The sequence below is a fragment of the Salvia hispanica genome, chromosome 2 (genome assembly GCF_023119035.1).
Source record: "Salvia hispanica cultivar TCC Black 2014 chromosome 2, UniMelb_Shisp_WGS_1.0, whole genome shotgun sequence".
In the NCBI taxonomy this organism is placed as follows: domain Eukaryota; kingdom Viridiplantae; phylum Streptophyta; class Magnoliopsida; order Lamiales; family Lamiaceae; genus Salvia; species Salvia hispanica.
The window spans coordinates 21,662,705-21,686,483 of NC_062966.1; the positions used below are offsets into that span (position 1 = coordinate 21,662,705).

The window sequence follows — 23,779 nt, forward strand, 5'->3', positions numbered from 1 at the left end:
TCTTTTTGCTCTATTATCACCAAGCTATTTGTTTTATACTTTCATTTTTATGTTGCATTAATTTCTCATATCATATTTATTTTTTCATAATAGTACATTAGTACAGTATTATATTCCGACATCATTCAATAAACTGTAAACACTAATATCCACCAATAACCTAACTACCAACTGCAATTCAAAGTTTCCCTTTTTCTGGTAATCTTTATCAAAAAGTTTATTTTCTCAATTCTCAAAAAATAATGTAGCTTTAGCCTTGCTATAGTTATAAGTTAAATAATGGAATTTGCAAAAAAATAGAAGAAAGGGTATACGTGAAAAATACTACTACTATAAATCATCATTATAATCTTGGTCATAATCATATTTTTCCTTGTAGTCAGCGTAGCCATCTAATTCAGGATCTTCTTCGTGTTCGTGTTCGTGCTCCTCCACCTCCTCCTCCACTGCCTCTGCCTCCGTTTTGCTTTTCTTGGGGTCCGGCTCATCCTGCTCAAGTTGCAAGATAACCAAGTTATTCATATCATTTTTCTGAGCTGAAGTGAAGTAAAAAAACTTCAGCATATGGAAGAAACGCCACTAACCGAATCAAGAAGCCCGTCCAGTAAGTCATATCGAATTCTTGAGCTCAACCTCTGCAAAGCATTATAGAATTCCAAACTAAAGTTTCCAGTGGATAAATGTCTAAAATATGTGGTAACATTTAGCTGATAAATTCTTTTGAATCAACATATTTGGCATGTTCTACTTATTTGTTATTGTAAAAGAGAAACACAAGCTTTCTAGTTATAATAACGATTCGTTTAAAAATTTCCGAGTTCTAACTAGATTTGGATAACTACAGATAGAGGTGAAGCAATACATACACCTGATTGTCCAATTTGTGAAGTTATTCAAAGCTGAGAACTAGATTTGTTTTCGAGAATTATACCTTTGCATCTAGCATTCCTTTTACTGCATCCCCAAAAGTTTGAGGAGGACCACGGCTTTTTAACTCAGCAGCTCGCTTCTCTCGTTTGTCCTGGCTCAGATATTTACACATTTGTCAATTATACTCAATGATTCAGCATACGACCGCAAAAGCATGTGCTGGTTCAATACGATGAAATTTATCAGGGCTATACCTTCCTGTTCTGTGCAGCAGCCGCAGCAAGTTGTCTTGCGCCTTCAACATCGTCTGAGCAGTTAGCAAAAGTGGCTTCAAAGGCTCTCTTAGCAGCTAATGCAGCTTCTTCTTTTGCTGCCTGCTCCTGTGATTATAAATCGGAAGATGCAATGTCACCTCAAATCATCACAAGAACAAAAATACAGTATAATTTAACAAACACAGTCCTTTACTAGTATAAATTCCATAATATCCTACAACAGGAGTACAATAAAAGAATCATTATTATCACATATTTCTTGAATGTCACTTTCAGCACTACCGAAAATAGAAGATTTTTAGATATGTACCTCAAGATATTCTCTGTTAATCTCCTCCCAGACAGTCGTTTTCAACTTCTTCTCCTCCTCTGTGTTAATATACACATCCACCTGCCAGCATCTAACTTTTAGTTCAACAGTCAATGAATTTCAATGATACACATATTATGAAGTTCAAGGCTCATATCAAAATTACCCAAAAAGAAGTGTAGCAGAAGTATTTATCAAAAACTAAAAAAGAGGCAATCATTTTCAAAACCAAACAAGCTCAGAAAATTCACAAACCTCAGTGTCATCGATGTCCGATAAACTCTCTGACTCTTCCCAAGTAAAATCACTAGCATCCATTGTCTTATCAATAGTATCATGAATAGAGTTTGACTGACAGGTAGCTCCTGGTATCATCAATTAAATTTGTAAATGCTCAATTAACATAAAGCATATGCTGGAATATCTCACTATAAGAATTTAAAATCGGCATGCCTGTTGAATCATGGTCTGGTGGTGGTTGTGTAACATCATTTTGAGTTGTAGTCTTGATTCTCCTTTGCTCATCAGACTAAAAAATTCATGAAACACAATATTACTGTGATATGAACAGTAATATGTTACACACCAATAAATTCAGGATTTTCAACTCACAAAATACAAAGAAAAAGGAAAGAAAATCAAGAGAAATGCAGCTAGAAGGAAACTTTTTATACTACCCACTTTGGAAGGACAACATAAAGAATAATCTTAAATCCATTCCCATACCTAAATCTTTTATACTACTCACTTCAAATTTGCTCTAGACAAATATAATAGAATTTTCAAAACTCTCAAGGTGAAGAAATACGAATTGCAGGAGGGCGAGGGGGGTTGATAGAGTGTAAGAAATTACATTTAAGAGTATGGAGTTGGTCTCGGTCAGGTCAGGAAACATTGGCGAATCCTGATTCTCAGAGCAGTCAGCAGTAGCTTCCTCAGCCATTATCCTTTTCCTCTCAGCACGCTGGAAAGCTGGAGGCTCGGATCCACCACTCAGGCCTCCAGATATTATCATGAACTGCAATAACAAGTTCAAGCACTGTAAATAAAGATAATAATAAAGTCAAAATGATCTATTATAGGTTGAGAGATTACATCTTTGTAGCATTCATTACAAAGACCATAAGCAAAATGAGGAGGATCCTCATGACCCTTATGCTTGCAGAGGAGTTCACCATTCTTAGATGCCTTTTGCCCCGTATTGAGTGACTTCATTTGCGACGCCTCTTCACCAATTTTTTTTTCCAGAATGTCAAACTCCTCTGACTTCTTCTCAAACTCCTCAATCTAGTTAGAACTCAGAAGTTAATGACAAAATGCCTTATAGATCCCATGAAAGTGAATACACTATCTTCATCATTATATGAATGGTGCCAACAGTTTAAATGAATAAACAAAGCCCGAGATAAAAATATGCAACCACTTTTTAAGAGTACCGTTTGAGGTAGACGTAGACTTATCCCATCAGTGCTAAAGACAAGAATAGTAAGAACATAAATAAAAGTAAACACTCTTTCTTTATTTACAATGATCATATAACAATATTTCTTACTGACAACAAAACAATAGGAAAAACTTTGCACCCTCAGAAACATTAAGAATGAACTGAGAGACAAGTTTTAAAGCTGCTTCAGTGCAGATCTTTTTCTTACCAAGTACAAATGTTTTGAAAACTAAGCATAACAAAGCAATTAAAATCAGGGTAAAACATACCGTTAAACCTCCCGAATCAGTACTTTCAAATTCAATCAACCGCTTTGTCAATGTTGCTTCACAGATGTGGACTGTCTTAATCTGACAACAAATCGGAAACCTGGATTACATAAAGTTCCTCGAGCAAAACATGTTTTTCTAATTTCTACAATCTCAGCAACATAAGGAAGCTAAAGCAGGAAATTACTAGTGACAAACAAATGAAATTCGGAGTAGTACTCTATATTGAAAAGGAAAATTAGGTTTCAGCGAAATAATCAACTATAATATGAATTGCATTAGCCCGACAATGCCTTTCTCATTACATAGTTTTTCATGATCCCGCCAAAACTTTTGAACCATTGGCAATACAAAATATTAAGCCCAAAGAGGTCTTCCTTTGTCCATGTATAACCATCCCTAACACTAATGATGCCATGTTCCATGAAACCTTAGTCTTCCATAATGTCCAATTCACACAAATGAAAATGATTATAAGATGCACCGCATGCACTATTAGTCTAGTTTATTAGGAAAGATAGTCTAGTTTATTAGGAAAGAAATACATCTTCCTGGTTATATATCATGTAATTTATGTTGAACATCACTCACAATATCAGACTTTGAACAATCATGACCATGTGCAAGAGCAGATATATAAAGTGCAGCTCCGCATAATCCACTTGGTTTCCTCCCAGTCTGCAAGATTTACAGGATATCATTGACATAATGTTATCCTAACAAATAGAAAATGAGAAATATTTCATTCCCTTTTCACCTGCATCCAATCACGCTTCATACTAGCAACAATCTGAAGTGCAGTTTTGGGAATATTTTTATCTCTGTTTTTGAACAGACCTACAAATGAGAGTTAGAATGTCACTACTGAACAACAGTCAACTTTGATGATAAAAATGTATGAGCATATCCTACTTTTAGAAATGCTATTTACATATCACAACAGGAGATTGAAGGTACGTACGGTCAGAAAATCGGTGAATGAAAAGGCTAGGATCCACAAGGTTCTGAATAAGAGGGTTTTCTTCAAGGCTAAGAACTTTGCAAAGCTGCAAAAAGACCGCCCCTAGCACGTAACTGTAATACATACATAAGCGATTTCAATATCTAAAGAAACAATGGATTATAGTTTTACAAGAGTGTTGTCCTTTACTGATCACTCTATGACTATGCTCTATATGGAACAGGACTTGGTTGGCAATCAAATCAAGAGTAAAACTATACAGATAACTATAAGCGAGTTAACAGTTTTGCCTGGGTCAAAATAGAAAGCGCAGCAGATGGTCATCCTTGATGCCATCCCATTGGAACCAAACATGGAATTTCAACTCCATACTCATTTTTTTAGATTCAATATATCCTTTTCAGCACCCAATAATACACTAACGGTCGATATCAGCATACAGATCCTTGTTTGATTCTTTTATAACTGTCCCTCTTATCAGGATTGAAAAATAACATCTTCCTATGGACTGTCCCCAAAAGTAAGACGCTGACGACACTGGTCAGTCACAACACAAATGGCAGTGGCAATAGCAGCCAATGGCATAACATCAATCATAAGGCTAAAGGTGTGAACCCTTTTCGACAAACAAACAGTAAGAGTCACCAAATCCCCCAACCTCCTCTAAAAGAGAAACCAGGTACCAACCCCCACACATTATGAAGTAGTTCAGTCGTACAATTAGTAATTTTCTCATCATAAAAATATATTGAATCTTTAGGCGCTTGTTCTACTCTTTTTGAAAGTCCTCCCACAATCTGCAGTAGAATCTCCCCAACCATCAGGTTTCTCGATCAATAATAAAAGAAAATCACAAAAAATAACTTCCCATGAAATGCTAAAGCCAAATCCAAGACCTAAGATGCACTAAACATGTAAGTGGCATTTCCTTATATGCAACCATATAAAAATGGAGGATGGAGCTGGAAAAGTAAGAGTTCAACATATATGCTCGAATTATTACAGGCACCCAAGGGTAGTGCAGCCTAAAAAATAACCAAACCTAGTTCTATATCTTATACCTACAACTCAGGAGATGTTGTGACGTTGCGTTGTTCAGAATGAGTATTTTCTGGTATAAAGCTGGCTCATTCCATTAAAAAGCCTCTCCTATGCAGACTATTTCACCTTTAAAATGTCTCAACATGCATAAAGGAGAATCGAGATTACATTGATAAAATGATTAGACTACATATATTACACACCAACAAATGCAAATACAAATACATCACCCCCCCTCCCACACACACGCACACACAACCAAAACAAAAACACTACATAATTGATTTATTTTCTAAAGGGAGGAGGAGAAGAAGAAAGAAATGAAATTCCACGTACACATTTATCCTTAGATGTTCTGAGAATTCAATTAGAAGAAATGGTTTATTTTCCATCCTGCACAATCAAGAGAAAAACAATCAAAGTTTGATATGTAGAAGATATATTTCCATTATAATCTCCAACCTTTAGTCACGCAATTTTAATAGCATATTATTATATTGGGAACATATCTGCATTAGTTGCATTACAATGCTATATGTCTGCCTTCCTTTTGCAAAGGATTAAAAAAACCATCACTTTATTTGTTTCATTACCTACACATGATGTAAACACAAGCAGCATGCACTTGTTCTCTCCTGCGACCCTTTGTGAAGTTTTTACGAAGTGCCAACTGTAAGTGTCATAACAATTACTGATATTGATTGCTCACCAACAAAATGTCTAAAATCTTGGATGTAATGGAAGAGCTGTACCTCATAAAGCCTAAGAGCTATATTAGCTTTATCTGCACCACCCTGAATTTCCAAGGCAGACATTATACTCAGGATTCCGTCATATGCTACAAAACAAGGTCGCCATTATATATATAAGCGAAATTTCACAAGACTATAAGCAGCATTTAAAACCATGCTAGTTATGAGCAACTGATAGAACTCTATTATTGCTAGCCAATCATCTAAGTGTACTTTACTACTGCAAGCATGCATTAGAACCAAAACCAATTAATTAGAGTTTTCATGCTTAACCAGCTTAAAAGTCATAAATTGTAGAAACAGTAGAAATTACAGAATAACAGGAGTGTAATAATCTTTAGTTTGTGAGAACCTTTATGGGTGTAGGGCTAGATATCTATAAGCCATTTTAACAGACAAATAGTGAGTTGGGACTTCAAAAGAAATGTTAACAAGTTTAAATTTTTAATCTTCACCCAGGAACTATTGACAATTGCCTCCAGCATCAACACGGAATGCCCCTCTCAGTAGAATAATTAGGCATAAGGAATAAAGAGTTATGAAGTAAGTAGCAAATAAAGTTACCATCGTTCAGTGTCCTCTGCCTAGATTCAGAAATATGCTGGATGGACCTCACAAGAATACCTGCCGCTCGGGACTGGATAAATTTGTATTCATCAATATATAAAATCACGAATAGCTTAAATGAAACACCAACTAAATGTTATCCTTTGATATAAAAATTCAATAATTAGCAAAGCATGTTGTTCCAATCTCTCAGGTAAGCAAAATCCTTAGATTTTTGATTTACCATCAATGTGAAAGGTACTGAAAGATAGGTGGTGATTAAGTTTCAAACTAATCGTAACATCACAAACCTGTCCATCAGCTCCTTTCACAAACTGAGTTTCCTCTGTAAACATATCATCAGCAACAACACTGCCGCAATTGACACAGCATCTGCACATTATTATGCCACACAAAGGCATCAATCGTATACCACAAAAAAAAACGTCTATATCTACGAGGCCTTACATTCTTCCTTCATTGTGAGATATCGCAACTTTTCTCACACAGGTAAAACACCATGTTGCCATCGCAGGCAGCCCTGGACATGATGGCATTATGCATTTAACCAAAAACATCACCAATTTAACGATACACAAGTGTATATAACTCACCTGAAGAGAGCGGATTAGCACAATAAGTTTGTGCTAATAATTTTGCAACCGCGGCGGCGCAATTGGAAGGAATTCCGATCACGGCGGATTCATAATTCAGTTATGAAAAAATGATTTGGTGTGAGGTTTTTTTGAGTTTTTGAGTTGAGTATTTTTTTTTAATGATTAAATATAATACTCCTTACTTATAAAATCCTTAACTAAATAAGTATAATTATCTCAAGATTAAAGGAAACAATTATGGAATATAAATAAGTATATAAGGAAATAGAAAACCACCAAAATCCCACTGCAATTTAAGTTGACAATTTTTTATTTGACTTCTATTCTAATTTATAGTTTATCAAGTTCAAATCTTACCAATATCTGTAAAGATTATTTATATCTATGCTATATCAAGTTCAAATCTCACCCATAATCTGTAAAGATTTATTTATTGTTATGCGCTAGTGTGACTTGCAAACTTCTAATGTAGATCATCTTATAAATACTAATATAAACATAAATTAATATCATTATTCAGATCATCTTCAATCATATACAAATGTCATTTTGGTCGTAAGATTAATACTCAAAAATTGTAAAAAATTTAAGTTTAATGCAAATACTTGGAATAAAATTATATCAAAGCATCATCCTTTAACATGCAATCCAGATGTTATTTGGTTTCATAGTTTAGTTTAACATGCAATCAAGAAAAGTTGCATTCTTAGTATTTCAGAGAAAAAAGTGAAACAAAATTAATTTAATTGAAATTAATAAGTAAAAATATATTAGAATACTGGTTTTATTATGCTCAGTCCCAAATAATTGTCACATTTCCTCCCTTTTTAATAAAATATACTCTCTCTTGCTAATATACTCATATGCTGTACTACATAAATCCTATTGCAATTTCATACGCCAACTTTTATTTACAATTTTTTTTATTCGATTACTACTAATTATTCTATACTATAAATCGTCTTATATAGTATTTGCTAATTTACAATTGAATCTACCACTAAATATTATTGCCAAATATATCTAAGGCAACAATGGATTGTGAGAAGAGTATATATCTTTTTCTCTATCTCTTTTTTCCTCTCTTTTTTTCCCAATGGTATATTAACTCATTAAAATTCTCAAGCAAAAGTACTCATTAACATTATTTGGTATTTTAAATTTTAAATTTTTTTTTTTGTTTGTATTTTTCGTATGTTACTGCTGTTAGACTTTTTTTATTCATATTAAAAATTATATAGTATTTAGTATTATATATTATCCAGATACTACCATTTTTACATCAAAATATTTTTAAAGAATATATTATAAAATTTAAATAGAATTTATTTTTATTTCCAATCCAATTTTAATTCCCTGATTTATCTCCTTGATTAAACAAAAAGGTAATACATGCACTAAATAAAAAATTTGTCTACAATCCAATGGTAATTCCCTAATTTATCTACTTGATTTTACCATTGGGCAATCTACAAACTGAGTACTACTTAATTATAGTTTATCAAGTTGAAATCTCACCAACATCTCTTCACATAAATAATACTAGTACAGTAGTACTGCTATCTCATTAAGCATGCATGCAAGCTGCATGTTTGCTATCATTGTTCAATATTGGTTTCAAACAGCATCAACAATGAAACAAAATTCAAGCGATCTACAAGAAAATTGTAGATTAAAATAAAATATAGCAACAAACAATATACTCCTACTATTTAATACTTAATATTTATAAATTACATTAACTATGATTCGTAAATAAATTAGCAGCAAATAATATACTTGGAACTTAGATTTCTAAATTGAATTTAAAATTACAGAATATTAAAATTTAGATATTTTGCTCACTACGTAGTAAATAAAGTTTAAAGAAAAATCTACCAATAAATAGTTTATTCAAAATACTTATTTTAGGATTGCAACAAATACGATATACAAATGCTTAAATACTTTTTTTAAATTATGATTTATAAATTATTAAATGTTGGAAGGCATAGAAACAATGAAATAAAAATTCTCAATCCAAAAATACCAACTAAACTATAACTGCACTAAATCAAAAAAATTGTACTCAATCCAAAATTCTTAATTCATTTAACTCATCCCGGCACCTACTTTTGCTTTAGGGTCGGCAATGTAGGCTCGATCTCAACAATTCACTACTCGACATACGAATTGGACGAGGACGAGCTACCATCCGAGTCGGACTCACTTCCATCAATCACTATATTGGACAAGTATATTGGACAAGGCAGAAACAGATCTAGTCGACGAATTGCCCAAGTCAGTCTGCTCGCAAATAAACAACAAATTAAATCATTAAAAAAACAGATTTATACTCTTTTCAATTGTTATAAAGTGACACATTACACAAACCTTAATTTCCTCCTCCTCACGTATATCATCAAAAAGAACTCGACCGCATAAGTTACAGCTTCTGCACATGATTATGTCAAACAAATATATAACCGAACTATACTTATCATAAACCAAATAAAAAACAACAAATTTAAGAGTTTTTTCAATATATATACGAAATAACTTTAACCGGCCTTACATTTTGAAGCCGTCCTTGTAAATCTTACATCTTGTTCCACAGTGACTACACCATTCCAATTTCATAATGGAATTATGCATTTGAATGTAACGAGTTGGAATAAATAATTTGGGGAAGTACTTATTTTTAAAGAGGGGATAACAAGTTTAACCCTAACAGAATCCTTAATCTACGTAAAGGAAACAAATATATATGGAATACAAGGAATTAAATAGATAACCACAAATATTTTATTTGACTGATATACGGAATATAAGTATCACCCGATTCTTTTGTTTATCCTTTATTATATTAATAATGAAACAAAATCTAACAAATCTAAACGGTTAAAATAGAACGTACCATGAGAAATAATATTATACTTAAAGCAGCTTAATTATATTTGTAAAATATTATAAATGTGATTAAATAAAATCATAGCAACAAATAATTCAACTTATGATTCAAAAATATTACCAATTTGTGTTAGGAGGCATGTGATTTGTCGAGAGAGTTAACTAATGAACTTGAAGTAAATGCATGCTAAAGCAACGTTTTATTTGAAATACACATTAAATACCTACTCCTATGTTTGAACTGTAATTAAAAATAAAACTCCCAATTAATCAAGATTAATCAAGAGGAGAGGTTGAGAGATTTCCGAGCCGTTCTCTTCCTAAACAAAGAGAGTAGAAAACCCCATAAACAAAAAACAACAAAACCACAACACAAATTCCACAACCTAATAATCACCCCTTTTCTTAACCACGTCGTCGTCATTGGCCATACCAAAGGTATGCTTCACCGCGTCGGCCTTCACCAGCTCGGTAGCTTTGGTCGTGAGAGGGACATTTTTGTATGATGGAGTTCTGTGAAAATATGTATGGATAAGAGAGGAGAGCCACGAGTCCTACTGTGTGACACGTGTATGTATGATTCAGCATTGAGCTTTGTTCATTTCATTTTATATTTTACTATTAATTTCATAATAATTTATTAATTCTCTGTCCCAAAGTGAATGATGGGTAATTCCTTAATGGATGAAGATATGAATTCACACATATAATGACTCAATTTTGCAAATAAATCAATGCTGTGTCAAAATTTTCATTGGACTCCGATTACAAGTACATAAGGGACGTAGATGAATCCAAATAAGAAACTGTCACTTGGTAAAAAAAATGCCAAAAAAAGAAAGCGTTCAAAAAAATACATCAATTCATAAGTTGACAACAACATATTGATTTCATTGAAACAAATATACATTAGTCTCTGTATTAATATCTGAGTAATTCATCTCTTTCATCCAGTCAAAAATGCTGCTACTTTCTGCTTCAGCATTCAGAAGCTTGAAGAACAGCAGCTATGCCTCCACCAATTTTCCAAATACTACCAAACTTGGAATTCCTTTTTTTAGTTGCCATCTTAGTCAACGACAAGCTAATCCTACTCCGGCAATCAAAACAATCTCAGATAAAGCTCGCCGATATATTAAGACAAGAATCCCTGTGAAACAAGAAAGAAATCAGTAAATCAAGGAGTGCTATTATAGAGGAGTTTCTGGTTGTAATATCATAGAATATTCAGACAACATGGATTCAAGAGGAAGTCATGTTTACATGTTCTCTACTTTTAGTTTCACTGGGTTGAAACATGGATTCTTCACCAAACTACATCTGAATGCAAAAAATGATTAGACAGGTGCAACTTAAAGTTCAGAACTGCATCATACAGCACTCACAAAGAACTTGTTTCAACATTCGGTAATAGTTTCTTTTTTGGAAAAAATTAGGCATGATGGCCTAAGAAACTGTATTCATTTTTATTGAGAATTCTATGCCAAAGAGGAGTATACATAACAGAACCCGTCTAGAATAGATCAAGCCTTAATGTTATGAGATGTTAAAGCTAATAACTACTTAATGATCAAGGTTTTGCATTGATTATGTCTTTTAGCATTATTGGAACATTGTTTAATATAACAAATATATACTGAATGATGACACTTGTAAACAACTTTCAATTTCTTACCCGAAGTGTGCATGTGAGACCACTATATGGGACTATCTGCTGTTGCTTGTAGAACACAAATATCGGAGCATGTACTCATTAGATGAGCATGTATCTGCCAAATCTTGATGTAATGTGGTAACTGCCTTTTGCAAGGATTTCAGGGCAGGAAGCAGGTTTCTATTATTCTGCTGAATAGAACTTCCGTGGGCTTTGCAGAGTTCCTGTCAAATAGAAGACAATCCAAAATCCAAAGGAATACAGATCAGAAATGATGGATGGAGATGCAATTATATAGGGAATGTCAGCAAGAATTGTTTTAGCTTTGTATAACCTGGCACCATCGGAGGATGAACTCTAAATGCGGAGACTGCTCTAGAAGATCCCCAAGCGCCTGCACTAATCTCAGCAAATATCTGAAGGGGACTGATGAAGCAACAGCTGGTATATCTACAGGACTAACAGCAACTATACACTTCTTTATTAAGGTATCTTCATTCAGGCGAAGACTGAGTATCAGAGCTCTTTTTGGTTCATCCTCTTTTAGAGCTGCATCAACTGCCTGTGCGAAAGGTAAATTAACATAAGATCAGACAAACTAAGAGTTACACTTGCACATCAATAAAGACAGGATGTGCTGAATGGCTATCGAGAAAGAGGCTATACAGCAAATCATGGAATTTTTTATTTTTAATTCATGCGCAATAGATGTGACTGGACAATGGCCAAATATCTGAAGGAGCTTTTCCACTGAATATTAGTAATGCTCACCTCTGGTGTAACGTCGATGTCCAGATCAGTGGGATCAAATATAAAGGACTCGTCCATGGAATATATCAGTACCCCTTCTGTAGTTGCAGCAGCCCAGCTTCTTCCAGTCGGAGCAATTCTCAAACACTTCGTACGAATAATAGGTCTACCATGGTTGGGCATTGATCCAGGAAGATCATATGCCAATTTTTTTTGTGATTGCTTATCCACTCCTTCCTCGGTGTCACTGTCATCATCGTCTATCAAATCTAATGGTCCAGCTTCAGTCATATTCTTTGAGTTTAAGAAATCAAGGACCCCATCCAATGATAAATTATGAGTTATCTGGAATCTTCGTAACAGTACCTGATATTGTAAAAAAATCAGTACACCATGAAGATAAATATGGTACATAGAATCGGAAAATCATTAAGAAGCAGATATAGCTTTTTTCCCACAATATAACAAACGCCTCGATGAAGAATTACTGACAAATAAGTAGTAGAATAAGACTAACAAAGAGAACAAATTTAGGTTGGAACAAACCTGATCAGCAACATCGTACATACAGATGTATTTGCTACTTCCCCCAGCTAATATGTAGCTACCATCAGCAGAGTAATTCAAAGTTGTGAAGCACTTTCCAGCAGAGGAGTTCGCAGCTGACCTACGATCAGTCATGAGTCGCCCACCAGCAATGTCTCTGCGGCCTTCAATTGTGAACATTTCTAAGCCTTCTAGTGTATCCCAAAAATGAATTTGCCCATCTAGTGTGCTACAAGCTAGCTGTTTGCCATCCGGTCGATAAGTAAGTGTAAGAACATCATGTGTATGTTCAAATTTTTCAACACCGCCTTTTCCTGAAAATACATCCCACAGGCGCACAGTTTTGTCCCAGGAAGAGGAAGCCAGGATGGACTTCAGAGAGAGAAAGAAGGGAAAAACGTTAGATTAAGTAGCATAGCAAGAATAACAAGGTTGCAGGAATGTGATACAAGAAGATGACATTGTTTATATACAATCAGAGCGTTGCCGAACAATGATCACAAAAAATATATGACAACATTGAGGTTTTAGAGATTTATGTGTAATGTAACCCTGAAAAACTTACAGTATTGGGAGAAAACATTAATCCATGAACAGGACCCTCGTGACCGCTGAGAACATCCAATAACCGGCCCGTCTTCATTGACCAAACAAATATCTAGGGGCATTCATGCAAATATCATCTCATCAGTAAACCATAGAGAAATATCACAGAGAGTTTAAGCTTTCAAATCTATATAAAGAAAATATCCACACCTCAAATGAATCAAGAGTTCCAGCACAAATCACTTCACCACTCTGATCTGCTGCCAGGGAAACAAATTGCTTAGGCGTAGGGGTAACAAAGGTTTTAAAGTTTCGATAACGGAACAAATCCCAAGCACGAACAGTCCCATCCAGAGAGGCACTAAGAAGACAATGGTTATTAGGCATGAAATGCAGTGCAGTGACAGCATTTGTATGCTCAGAGAATGTCACAAAGCAGAAGCCTGAAGAGGCCGTCCAAACCTGTAAAAGCAGTAATATTTCAATATTTAGCAAATGACCACATAAAGAAATTTGAACCTTGAAGGGCATAAAATTGCACAACTATCACTATTTTGTTTCATATTTGGTCGTCCGTCTAGACCAAAAAAATAGAAGTTACTAAATCATTACTACATTGAATGGATGTCTTATCATTGATCACCGCTACGACTTAAAACAATGACACAAAGCAAACCAACACCATATGGAACAGTAAATAATAATGGCAATGTGCTTACCTTGATCTTGTTATCATCTGCTCCTGTAGCCAATAGCTGTGAATCTGGCGAATAAGCAATGCAATTCACATCAAAATAATGACCCTGCTGCTTCAATATATAACTCTCCGATTTCCACTCCCACACAAGCAACTGCCCTAGCTTTGCACAACCAAATGTCAACCAATTCCCCAGATCATTAAACACAGCTGTAGTGATTTTCTCCCGTGAAATTGATAGCAAGTGAAGGCAAACAAAATCAGGCATCTGATACAACGCAAACACCCCATTAGAGAATCCCACCACCACCAAATCAAGCCCTCTGTGATAATCACATGCTGTTAACTTTGCCTGTGCTTGCATAAAAAAGTCCTTTTTCAACAAGCTCCACTTCTTTTTGTGTAATAAGTGCTCATCATCTTCATCACCGTCTCCAATAGCACCAAGATCCTTCCTTTCTTCTGCATCCTGCCTCTGCTCCGGCATCCCCGGAGAATCAGGCTCTGAACAATCTTCCTCCATTTTAGTAGGTTCGGGATCATTGCTACTATATCCCCACGTAAAAATCGCACCGTCGCGCGATAAAGTATAAACCTTCGTAACATCATTCGTCTTCTTATCAACCCCAAAGAAAGTTCCCACAATGGTGTCTCTATGCCCCAAAAATAAGAACGGCTTACTATAGCTATTTTTCTTCTTCTTCCCTTTGCTCAAATAAAAAAGCCTCCCAGTCAAATCCTTAGACCCGACGACTAAGTAATCCGAGCTAGGGCTCCAATCCAGCGACGTAATCCGATCATTACAATCAGAAAATGTCCTAATCAACTCAAACGGGAAGAATTCCTTCCTGAATCCCGGGGATCGCCATATCTGTAGAAGCTTACCCGCGGCGACGGCGATTAAGCGACCGTCGGGGCTGAATTTGACGTCGGAGACGGGATGCTTGAAGGAGAGACGGTGCAGGACGGCGCGGCGGGGGAGGTTGATGAAGAGACAGCGGTTGTTCTCGTCGACCGTGAGGAGGAAGACGCCGTCGGGTGAGGCGGCGATGCGGCGGAGATTGGTGGAGGCCTGGCAGGGGAGGGTTATGGTCTCCGACTTGAGGAGATCGGTGACGGAGACGCGGTTGCCGACCGGAGAGACGAGGAGATTGTTGTTGACGATGGCGGCGTTTCCGCCGCGGTAGGGGGCGCCTAACAAGTTGTGGAACCTGTAATTCATGGTGAATTTGGGTTTGCACAAATGGTTTAGGGTTTTGGCGGTGAAGCGTTCACTGCTCTGTTTGCTTAAACCCTAAAACTCAGTAGCTATGAAGCCGAGTTAAAAAGGTGATTTTGATTTAAAACATTTCTACTGGTCTTATTCTTTATATAAATGATGTGTTTTGTTAAAGATTAAATTATTTTATTAAATAAATAAAATAAAACACTTAATTTAACTTTATTTTGAACATCGAAAAATATGTTTTTCTGTACTGATTGAACAAAGTGCAAAATGGTTTGTGGTTTAATATTCGTTTTAGAATCTTATCTTATAAAATAAAGAGGGAGTAATTTTTCTTGGGTCCGCAAGCTTTGTCAAGTTATTAATTTTAGTATGTAGCATTTGAAAATATACATTGAATTTTGATTTAATATTATTTGAGCTATTTTTTAACGGTTTCAAACTTTTTTAGACAAAAATACATCCAAGGTTATAAAGGGCTATTCTGTCTATTTATCCTCTTCTTCATTATAATATTGAGAGAACTATCTTTTTTGGTACATGAACTTTACAAAAATATCATTTTTGGTTTGAGCTTTATTTCCTTCTAAATTCGATCCCAACGAGTCTTTCTCATTCATCCTCTCTCACTCTTCAACATAACAATTTCACTTCCTCTCTCCCTAATTCATGAAGCTCTGGTGTCAAGCTTAAATCCTCAACTCTTGATCACAATTCTCTCTTTGGAAAATTCCTCAATTGTTTAACGAGCTTGTTTTTTTTCGAGGAGTTGGATTTGAGTCACAACAAATTTGGAGGAATCATTGATGAAATTGGATTAAGAGAGAGTAAATTGATTGAAATACCCTTCATTAGTTTGAGCTTATTTTTGTCCAAAAAATTTTAAAACATTGAAAAAGTAGCTCAAATGATATTAAATTAAAATTTATAGATCTCAAAAGCTATTTTTAAATATTACGGATCAAAATTAATATCTTAACAAAATTTGCAGACCAAATAAAATGTTCCCTCTAAAATTAAGTAGAATTTGACTAAAAAAATACTATCTTTTCATTATAAGCGATCTAATATTCAAACTCTCTTCGGTCCTTTTTCTTCCATTTTAGTTTCATTATATGAAATTCCATTTGAAAAACATCTATTGTTGATTTAATGTGGAAAGTTATCAGACATGCCACGGTCAATTTTAATTTAACAAAAGTCATTTTACTTTTGAAATAAGGTTAATAGTATATAAATTAATTAAAGTTGTTAATATTTTAAAAAAATTACGAGGTATCTCATTTCAATAATTCTCGGGGTACAGACATGAATATTTCCTCTCTCTCATTTAGAGAACGTTAAAAAAATTTTAAAAAAAATATTTATAAGAATTATTTAAGTAATAGAGAAAATACTTACAAGAATTATTGAAGTAATGGAGAAGGTGTTGAAGAATACCAAGTACTTACAAAAGAGTAAACAGATGTAGCCGTGTAGGAGTTGCATGATTATCTACAGTTCTAACCTTCAAAAGCCATACAAAAGTTCTAAAATAATTTTTAAAGAACAAGCATACAGCTACTACTCATCAATGCATCACTCTGCCTGTGCAAACTCGAGCATGTTGGCATCCGGATCCCTGGTGAAGATTCTTGGCTGTCCCGGGCGAAGGGTATAGGGTATGCCTGAAAACACAAATGAGTGAAATTTGAGCCTGAATGTATCGTCAAGCAGTACCAGATGACCTCAAAGATTACCAGCTTTATCGAGGATATCCTTTAGCTTGGAAAGATCTCGTATCGCTATGCAGGCATGGCGGTCTGGCTCTGGCTCTGGCCGTCCAGTTAATGGGTCAGGATTTGGAAGCTCCGAAAGATGTATCATGTCAGCGCCAACCCATATCCAAGCACCCCTGAAGGGGAGCTTGTCGTGTGGACGTGCCTCATTTATTGGTAGACCTATTTGTGACACATGAAAATTTTTAACATTTTTTTGTAAGTGAAGAAGAATGGTCAATTTATCACACTGAAGAAGAAGGAACTCACCGAGAATATCCTGGTAAAAATGCAGTGACCTTTCAAGATTCTCACAAAAGAATCCAACATGGTGGATGCCAACAACTCCAAAACCTTCAAGATCACAAATTTTTGTGTTACATTTATGAAATTTCGACACATCAAATGATATTGATCCTTTGATATTGTTTTCCTCATAGAAGTACAAAATAAATGCTTGGTTAAGGTTCGACAATACATGTCTCGTATAGTGTTTCCATTAACTTACTGGTGCTGAGTTTTCAAAATAAGAACAGAGTTGTGGAGAAATGGTGGAAAGACAAGTTGATTTAAACTCAGCCGTTTCTATCTTCTTTGCTCTTACAACAAACCATAGAAATCGGATAATACCAGAACAAAACAGGAATTATACAGCAAAAACCAACTGGTATATCATGTGCGCCCTAGACAGCAAAACCGATGCAGCTTCTCCAAGTAAAATAAAGACATGGCTGGGGATAGGAGCATGTGGAATGTAAGATGGAACAATCATGTAGTAATACAAAGGCCAAACATAGATAAGCTAAATTCAAGACTGAATTGATTTTAACAATGACTTTGGCATCAAACAACAAGATTTACGCCCATTGTGCCATGCATTAAAAAAATAGGCATCCTAGCAATAGAGTTGCAGGTGGCTGGACATCTTTGCTTTTGATCAAGTAGTTTTGGTAAATATCTACATTCTTTTGGAAGATGATAATTCGTACTCTTAGATATACATATAGCCATGGCAAATTTTAATTTCAAAAGTTGCTAATGAGAAATTGGTTATACAGAAATAAAGGTGAAGAAATGTTAACCATCCTTGTCGTTAACCTCAGCAGAATCATTATCAAACACATCTGCCTCCGCGGATGTTTTAGCCTTTATTGCAAAAAATTGCACATTTCTAGCTTTTCCACAAAACAAATCTGTTTTTGACAGTGGTTTGGTAGCAAGAGCTCTTAGATTTACATCATTGGCCTGAAGATGAAGAGAGACACAGCCAAAATAAGTTAAAACATAATCAACAAATGTGGAACTAACATAGTGGTAAGCTAAAAGGTTTCACCCCAATCTAGATATCTAGTAAAGATGAATGTCTCTATTTTTTCAAAAACAGCTCAATTAACTCAACCAAAACTCCAAATTCAAACATAATCAGGGAAATTCAGACCCCAAATTCCCAATTAACTAAACTAAAACTCCAAATTCCCAATCAACTAAACTAGATTTCAATTGTCCAATTGCATGGCTTGGATAATTCAGAGGACAAGTGAGAGAGAAGAACAGAACAATTAGCCTGTTTCCTACTGTTTCTATACAATCAAAATTGTAGCACAACAAAATCTGGCAATTAAAAAGTGTGAGTAATTAAAAAGAGTTGAAATTGAGAACAAAATCAGTCAAAAGAAGACATGAATCATACCTTGCTGAAGGTCTTGACATGGAGAATTCCACGAAACAAGAGTTGCGCCATTGATTTTGAGAAAGAAGAATGGAGTAGAGGAAAGTGATCGGATCTTTTCAGTGAAAGATAAATTTGAGAATCAAAGTTCAAATAAATCAAAGATATTAGAGAATTGCACACTTTTTTTTTTCTTTTTTTTTTGTATAAGAGGAAATGCAAATAGACAGGATTTTTAATTTAATCGTGACTAAATCAATCTTTTATATATCAATATTTGCCAAATCTTTCGTTTATGCTTCTTATTATAATATGTAGAGTAATAATTTTCAAAATTAAGAATGAATCTCCCAGCTCTTGAGCTTATGAAAGAAAAGAGAGAAGAGAAAAAATGGAGGAATTTAGTGGCAATTTTTTTCAATTTTAATATAAATAACAACAAAATTACCTTAATTAAATAGTACTTAAAAGATATTAATAACTTATTTTTATTGGTAATGAAAACTGTTTAGCGATCCAATTAACGAGATTAAATTGCTATTATTAACAATCAATTATATTAGTTTGTATTTCTAAGAATATTTGCATTAATTACACAGTAATGAATACGTTTTTAAATATGCATTTAGGAAATGTGTCTTTTACATATTTATAAACACAAAAAAAAAAATATTCCCCAGAATCTATATCTTATTTTCTTCACATATTACAAAAGAAAAACCCAAACTAACACAACTCCAAAATAACCCCAATTGAAATACTATTACATAACAAAATCACTGCTGCAGAATACATAGAAATTAATATTACTCCCAAAACTTTTATTTTACTCCCAAAACTCGTATAACTCTACGCACTCGCCTTCCTCTTATTGCTCCCCCGGTCGTCCTTGAGTTAAATCCGTGACCATACCCCCTACAGCCCCAGCCTCGAGTTTAGCCAATTGCATACCTCGTCCATCTCTTTAGGCACGGTGTAGTGCCCGATCCTAAAGAATAACATGCCAAACCAGGTAGTTTAGTCGAAAGCCTATATATATGAGGTTCCGGATTGAAATGAAATTTCTTAGATGATACCCTTCGTAGGTTTTGAATGATAGATTTCGGAAACCAGCAAGGTTCAAGGCATGGTAGGATTTCTCTCCATGTTTGTGAGGAACCACTTCATCACCTGTTAAAAGTATAAACTCAGCACAGTGTGTATCTATGAATAGTTTGGATGTAATTTGGAAAGGTACGAGGCGTACAGAGTCCGTGTGAGAGCAAAATTGGCAGTGATGCAGCGCGTCTTGCAGCATCGTGCGATCCTTCAATCTTGTTTCTTAGACTCCTGCAGTTATGTAAGGAGGTCAGGATTTGATAAATGCACCCAATTTCTCAATTATGTTAGATTTTTTATTATTCAGGGACAAAATGAACAAGAAAATACCTTGCACCAGGAAGCCAGCCACTTAGGCCAACAATGGCCCTTAAATTAACAGTATAAGGGTAGCCGTTTCCATATTTACCATGCGCAAAGCAAGTCGCGGAATAGAGGGCAGTTGCAGCTCCCATGCTGAAGCCTCCTATACCAAGTTTAACTGAAACAGAGCGATTAAAGAAAGCATATTTCAACTATTCGATTCGTACGAAAAGAGCCTTTTGGAAGAGTGGATATGATAATGCTATGTAGCACACAAAAATAAAGCAATACTACTGATGTTAAGAATGCAATTAAGGTTAGACAAGAACCTTAACTTTAAGCAAAAAAGGGAACTTTATTCTTCAAATATGTCTAACTAACCATGTGGAAATGACAATTCATACATAATGATGAAATGGGTTATTTTAGTTGTAAAGAATCTTACTGTCGGTAGGCTCTGTGGAAAGTAAATTAGCGATGTGCGCTGCTGAGGAATCTAAACCTTCGAAATCATCCGGACAATCTTCAGAAAGCTCGCCAACATCAAACCCTGCATAAAAAGTCGCAGAATGAATACGGAGTTGGTTTTAAAATAGTTATCCATGTTGTGAAGAATTAAAAAATGCTTACAAGCAGTGCAAGGAAATCCACCAAGTATAGCCACAGGGCGCGTTGGAGCAGTGGGGCATATCCATTTTATCTACACGACAAAAATTAATGAGACGTTAAAAGACATAAGATTGACAACTTCTTCTTTCCCTAAAGGAGATGCTATTTAGCTACAGCAACTATAGTACAGATATATTCTTATAAAAGACAGAATATAACTAAGAAGATAATGCTTACATTTGGAAGGGGAAGACTTTCCAAAAGTTGCGACCAACTGCAGAGAGAAACATCGCAGAAATGAGCAGACATTTCTATTTCATCATCTCCATGTGAAAAGAATAATGCTATCTATTTGTTTTAAGAGATATAAAGAAAACAAGACATGGAATGTGAAGTTAAACTTTGCCATTGTTTTCTTTCTTGCAAAAAGAGAAAACAACCCTTTTCTTGTTTAGCATATTACGGAATTATAAGGCGATTAGTGGTCCCATAGACCATACGCACACGCTCATTCGAGAGATTTGAGAATGAGATAAGGCAAAAAGGAAAATGCAAAAGCATAATTACCACAATTAGTGAAATTCTATTCTGGGACTGATATCTTTGCTCGGAAACTTAATTAAGATTAAAAAAAGGAAACGATAAAAAGTTCAAAAAACTTCAAGTTTTTGGGAGCCACCACCTTCCTTCACCTCCCACCGTTACTGTAGGAATATTCTCAAGTAAAGTGTCACTTGTAGGGATGAGTAAATATTTGTCCATCCATTGACATTCCTGATGAACTTTTTCTCACCCTTTAGTGATAAAAGCGCACTCATACACAACCTTTCGCGTAAAGGGAGTAGTACTATTTACCAAGAAAATATTAACCAGATTTTGTTGCTGTAGATCATGCTAGACAGAGTAAAGTTGCACAAGATCATATACAAATTCAAGAGTTAGTGCACATCCCATTTCTAACCAAATAATGATGAACATGTTCATTCAACCATAACTCTGTTATGTTTTTGAAATGTGACATCCCAATCCTTATAAAGTGTGAGCATCAAAATGATTGAATTTAGTACTAAACTGAAGAGGAAAAAGAGATCAAACCTTGAGCCATTGTCACCAAGGCCATGCAGCCAGACTATAGTAGCCTGGTGCTTCCCTTTAGGCTTAACAACATAAGTCCTCCCAAACTCAACATTCCTTCTAGCTGTTCTACTCCCTGATAATCACAACAAACACTTCAAATTCGAGTCAAAATGAAACAAAATGAGCATACACAAACAGAGAACCACACATATATTTCTCAGAAAATGAGTAGCAGATTTCAAAAGTAACCAGATAGGCAGGCATTTAGCCAAACACAATGCAGACAATACAAAAGAAGAAGCTCCTCATGAAGAAACTAACCAGAGCCCATTGATGAATTGGAGTAGCTCATTTTAGGCAACAGAAGATGAAAGCTGAATTATCCCTTATTTAAAACAAATTCAAGCAAGCTTAATATGTTATGAAGAGAGAGTCCCCTATTTATACTAGGTAGGATATGGAATAGCCAGCTGCACAATGCTTACAAAGAGAGAGAGAGAGAGAGAGAAAGAGCTAGAGAGGGCATCCATGAAAAGGACAAAAAGCAGGAAATCTTTTCATCAGCAAAGAGAAAGAGCATCAAAATTAGGGCAATGAGAAATGGAAAAAACAGAAAAAGGAAATGATTGATTCGATAATTTAGGTGAACCGTTGAGGGGTGTAGATGAACTACAGCATAGCATAGAGGGGGAGAATCTATGCTTGTGACTATAAATAAAGCAAGAACTACAACTTCTTCAGGAATATTTTCTGAAAACAACTGGGGGGAGGAATAATTCAAAATTGGGCAAAAAAAGACAAAGTGGGGAGAGAAATATCTCTCTTTCAATCATTTGTTTATGCATTTTTCTGGTGATTGATGGATGCCCATTATCTTGAATGTGAAGTTCAACTGTCTAATTTATCATGATTGTGTTGCGCCACACCATAATTCAATCCTCTGACACTGCTGCTACTACACTCACCTCGCCCTAATTCAACATTGCGATTAATATAGGAATATTAGCATTTTGGTGCTTCAAATGGAAAAACCTAGCGCAATTTTCAATCCCTCGTTGTTTGCCACTACCACTTTCGCACCTCCATCTCCGTACTGCTTTGATTAGAGGTGGATTCTTCCACCTACTACTCACGCACTTTCTCCCATAATTTACTAGCAACGGATTCCAAAACTAGGGTTCATCTTTAATCTTGAAAATTTGTTATCTTTGATCGATAATTTGTGCCCATAAATAGCTGTTTTAGTATAAATGTGAAAATTTCACTTAATTCTCTCAACCTCTGTTAAGCAAATACTCCCATCGTCCCATGTTACTTACATTTTTATAATAAAATGTGAGTAGAAATGAGTTAGTGAAATATGCTGCCCAAAAATAATAAAAACTGAAGTGTGTCAAACTTTCAAGGAACGGATCAAAATGGAAAATTATGTTAAATTTTCAGGGACAGAGATAGTACTTTTCAAGAGACGAGGGAGTAGTATATCAATCCTCGCACTCTCAATTCGGACATCTCTACGTGAATTATTAATCAGAAATGATATTTTTCAAATCACAACAATTTTTTGTTTAAAAACTTCATGTCATATGAGTATTATGGACACGTAATGTGGAATTGGCATGCCACATCATCGTCCGAGCATCAAAATATTCTTATGGACATAGAGTATATGTTGGTGATGACAAATATTTAATGTGTATAATAAGTGATCGCCAAATAACCATGAATAAAATGGATGAAATTTCTTGATATACTCTAAGTTTTTCGATAGATTGTTTGCAAATAAAAAGAGTAAAATGGATGAAATGTATAATTCATGTCATCTAAAATAAAAAGAATAAATGGTTTCAAGTTTAATTTGTTAATTGTTTATG

General features: G+C 34.9%; 4 protein-coding genes across 5 annotated transcripts; all 4 read right to left on the reverse strand.

The window, feature by feature from the left end:
- Positions 1–240: 240 nt before the first annotated feature.
- LOC125204702 (transcription factor IIIB 70 kDa subunit-like) lies at positions 241–7,207 on the reverse strand. Its single transcript, XM_048103414.1, has 20 exons — positions 7,083–7,207; positions 6,937–7,009; positions 6,780–6,861; positions 6,487–6,559; positions 5,923–6,008; positions 5,764–5,840; positions 5,507–5,563; positions 4,130–4,242; positions 3,926–4,005; positions 3,760–3,846; positions 3,169–3,249; positions 2,551–2,742; positions 2,309–2,473; positions 1,909–1,984; positions 1,711–1,820; positions 1,456–1,536; positions 1,125–1,250; positions 932–1,021; positions 585–635; positions 241–489 (listed from the first exon to the last, which is right to left on the reverse strand). Exons 2-20 carry the CDS (start codon positions 6,996–6,998, stop codon positions 331–333), a joined length of 1,848 nt encoding a protein of 615 aa, XP_047959371.1. The 5' UTR covers positions 6,999–7,009; positions 7,083–7,207; the 3' UTR covers positions 241–330.
- A 3,485-nt stretch (positions 7,208–10,692) lies between these two features.
- LOC125207095 (periodic tryptophan protein 2) lies at positions 10,693–15,481 on the reverse strand. 2 transcript variants are annotated; one of them, XR_007173925.1, is made up of 9 exons: positions 14,190–15,481; positions 13,681–13,932; positions 13,490–13,582; positions 12,925–13,296; positions 12,400–12,744; positions 11,963–12,190; positions 11,650–11,852; positions 11,238–11,294; positions 10,693–11,124 (listed from the first exon to the last, which is right to left on the reverse strand). XR_007173925.1 is itself a non-coding variant. In XM_048106306.1 (8 exons), the coding sequence occupies exons 1-7, from the start codon at positions 15,387–15,389 to the stop codon at positions 11,682–11,684; spliced, it is 2,661 nt and encodes an 886-aa protein (XP_047962263.1). In that variant the 5' UTR covers positions 15,390–15,480; the 3' UTR covers positions 10,693–11,124; positions 11,650–11,681. The 2 variants fall into 2 exon arrangements, 1 of the variants encoding a protein (XP_047962263.1); XM_048106306.1 differs by lacking the exon at positions 11,238–11,294 and having other exon boundaries at positions 14,190–15,480.
- A 1,320-nt stretch (positions 15,482–16,801) lies between these two features.
- On the reverse strand, positions 16,802–19,024 carry LOC125204769. The gene is made up of 5 exons (XM_048103497.1): positions 18,840–19,024; positions 18,232–18,394; positions 17,420–17,503; positions 17,132–17,332; positions 16,802–17,059 (listed from the first exon to the last, which is right to left on the reverse strand). The coding sequence occupies exons 1-5, from the start codon at positions 18,888–18,890 to the stop codon at positions 16,971–16,973; spliced, it is 588 nt and encodes a 195-aa protein (XP_047959454.1). The 5' UTR covers positions 18,891–19,024; the 3' UTR covers positions 16,802–16,970.
- A 464-nt stretch (positions 19,025–19,488) lies between these two features.
- LOC125203565 (acyl-protein thioesterase 1 homolog 1-like) lies at positions 19,489–23,007 on the reverse strand. Its single transcript, XM_048101946.1, has 9 exons — positions 22,227–23,007; positions 21,924–22,038; positions 21,066–21,102; positions 20,850–20,919; positions 20,665–20,769; positions 20,247–20,397; positions 20,065–20,147; positions 19,895–19,988; positions 19,489–19,806 (listed from the first exon to the last, which is right to left on the reverse strand). The coding sequence occupies exons 1-9, from the start codon at positions 22,255–22,257 to the stop codon at positions 19,734–19,736; spliced, it is 759 nt and encodes a 252-aa protein (XP_047957903.1). The 5' UTR covers positions 22,258–23,007; the 3' UTR covers positions 19,489–19,733.
- Between the last annotated feature and the right edge of the window lie 772 nt (positions 23,008–23,779).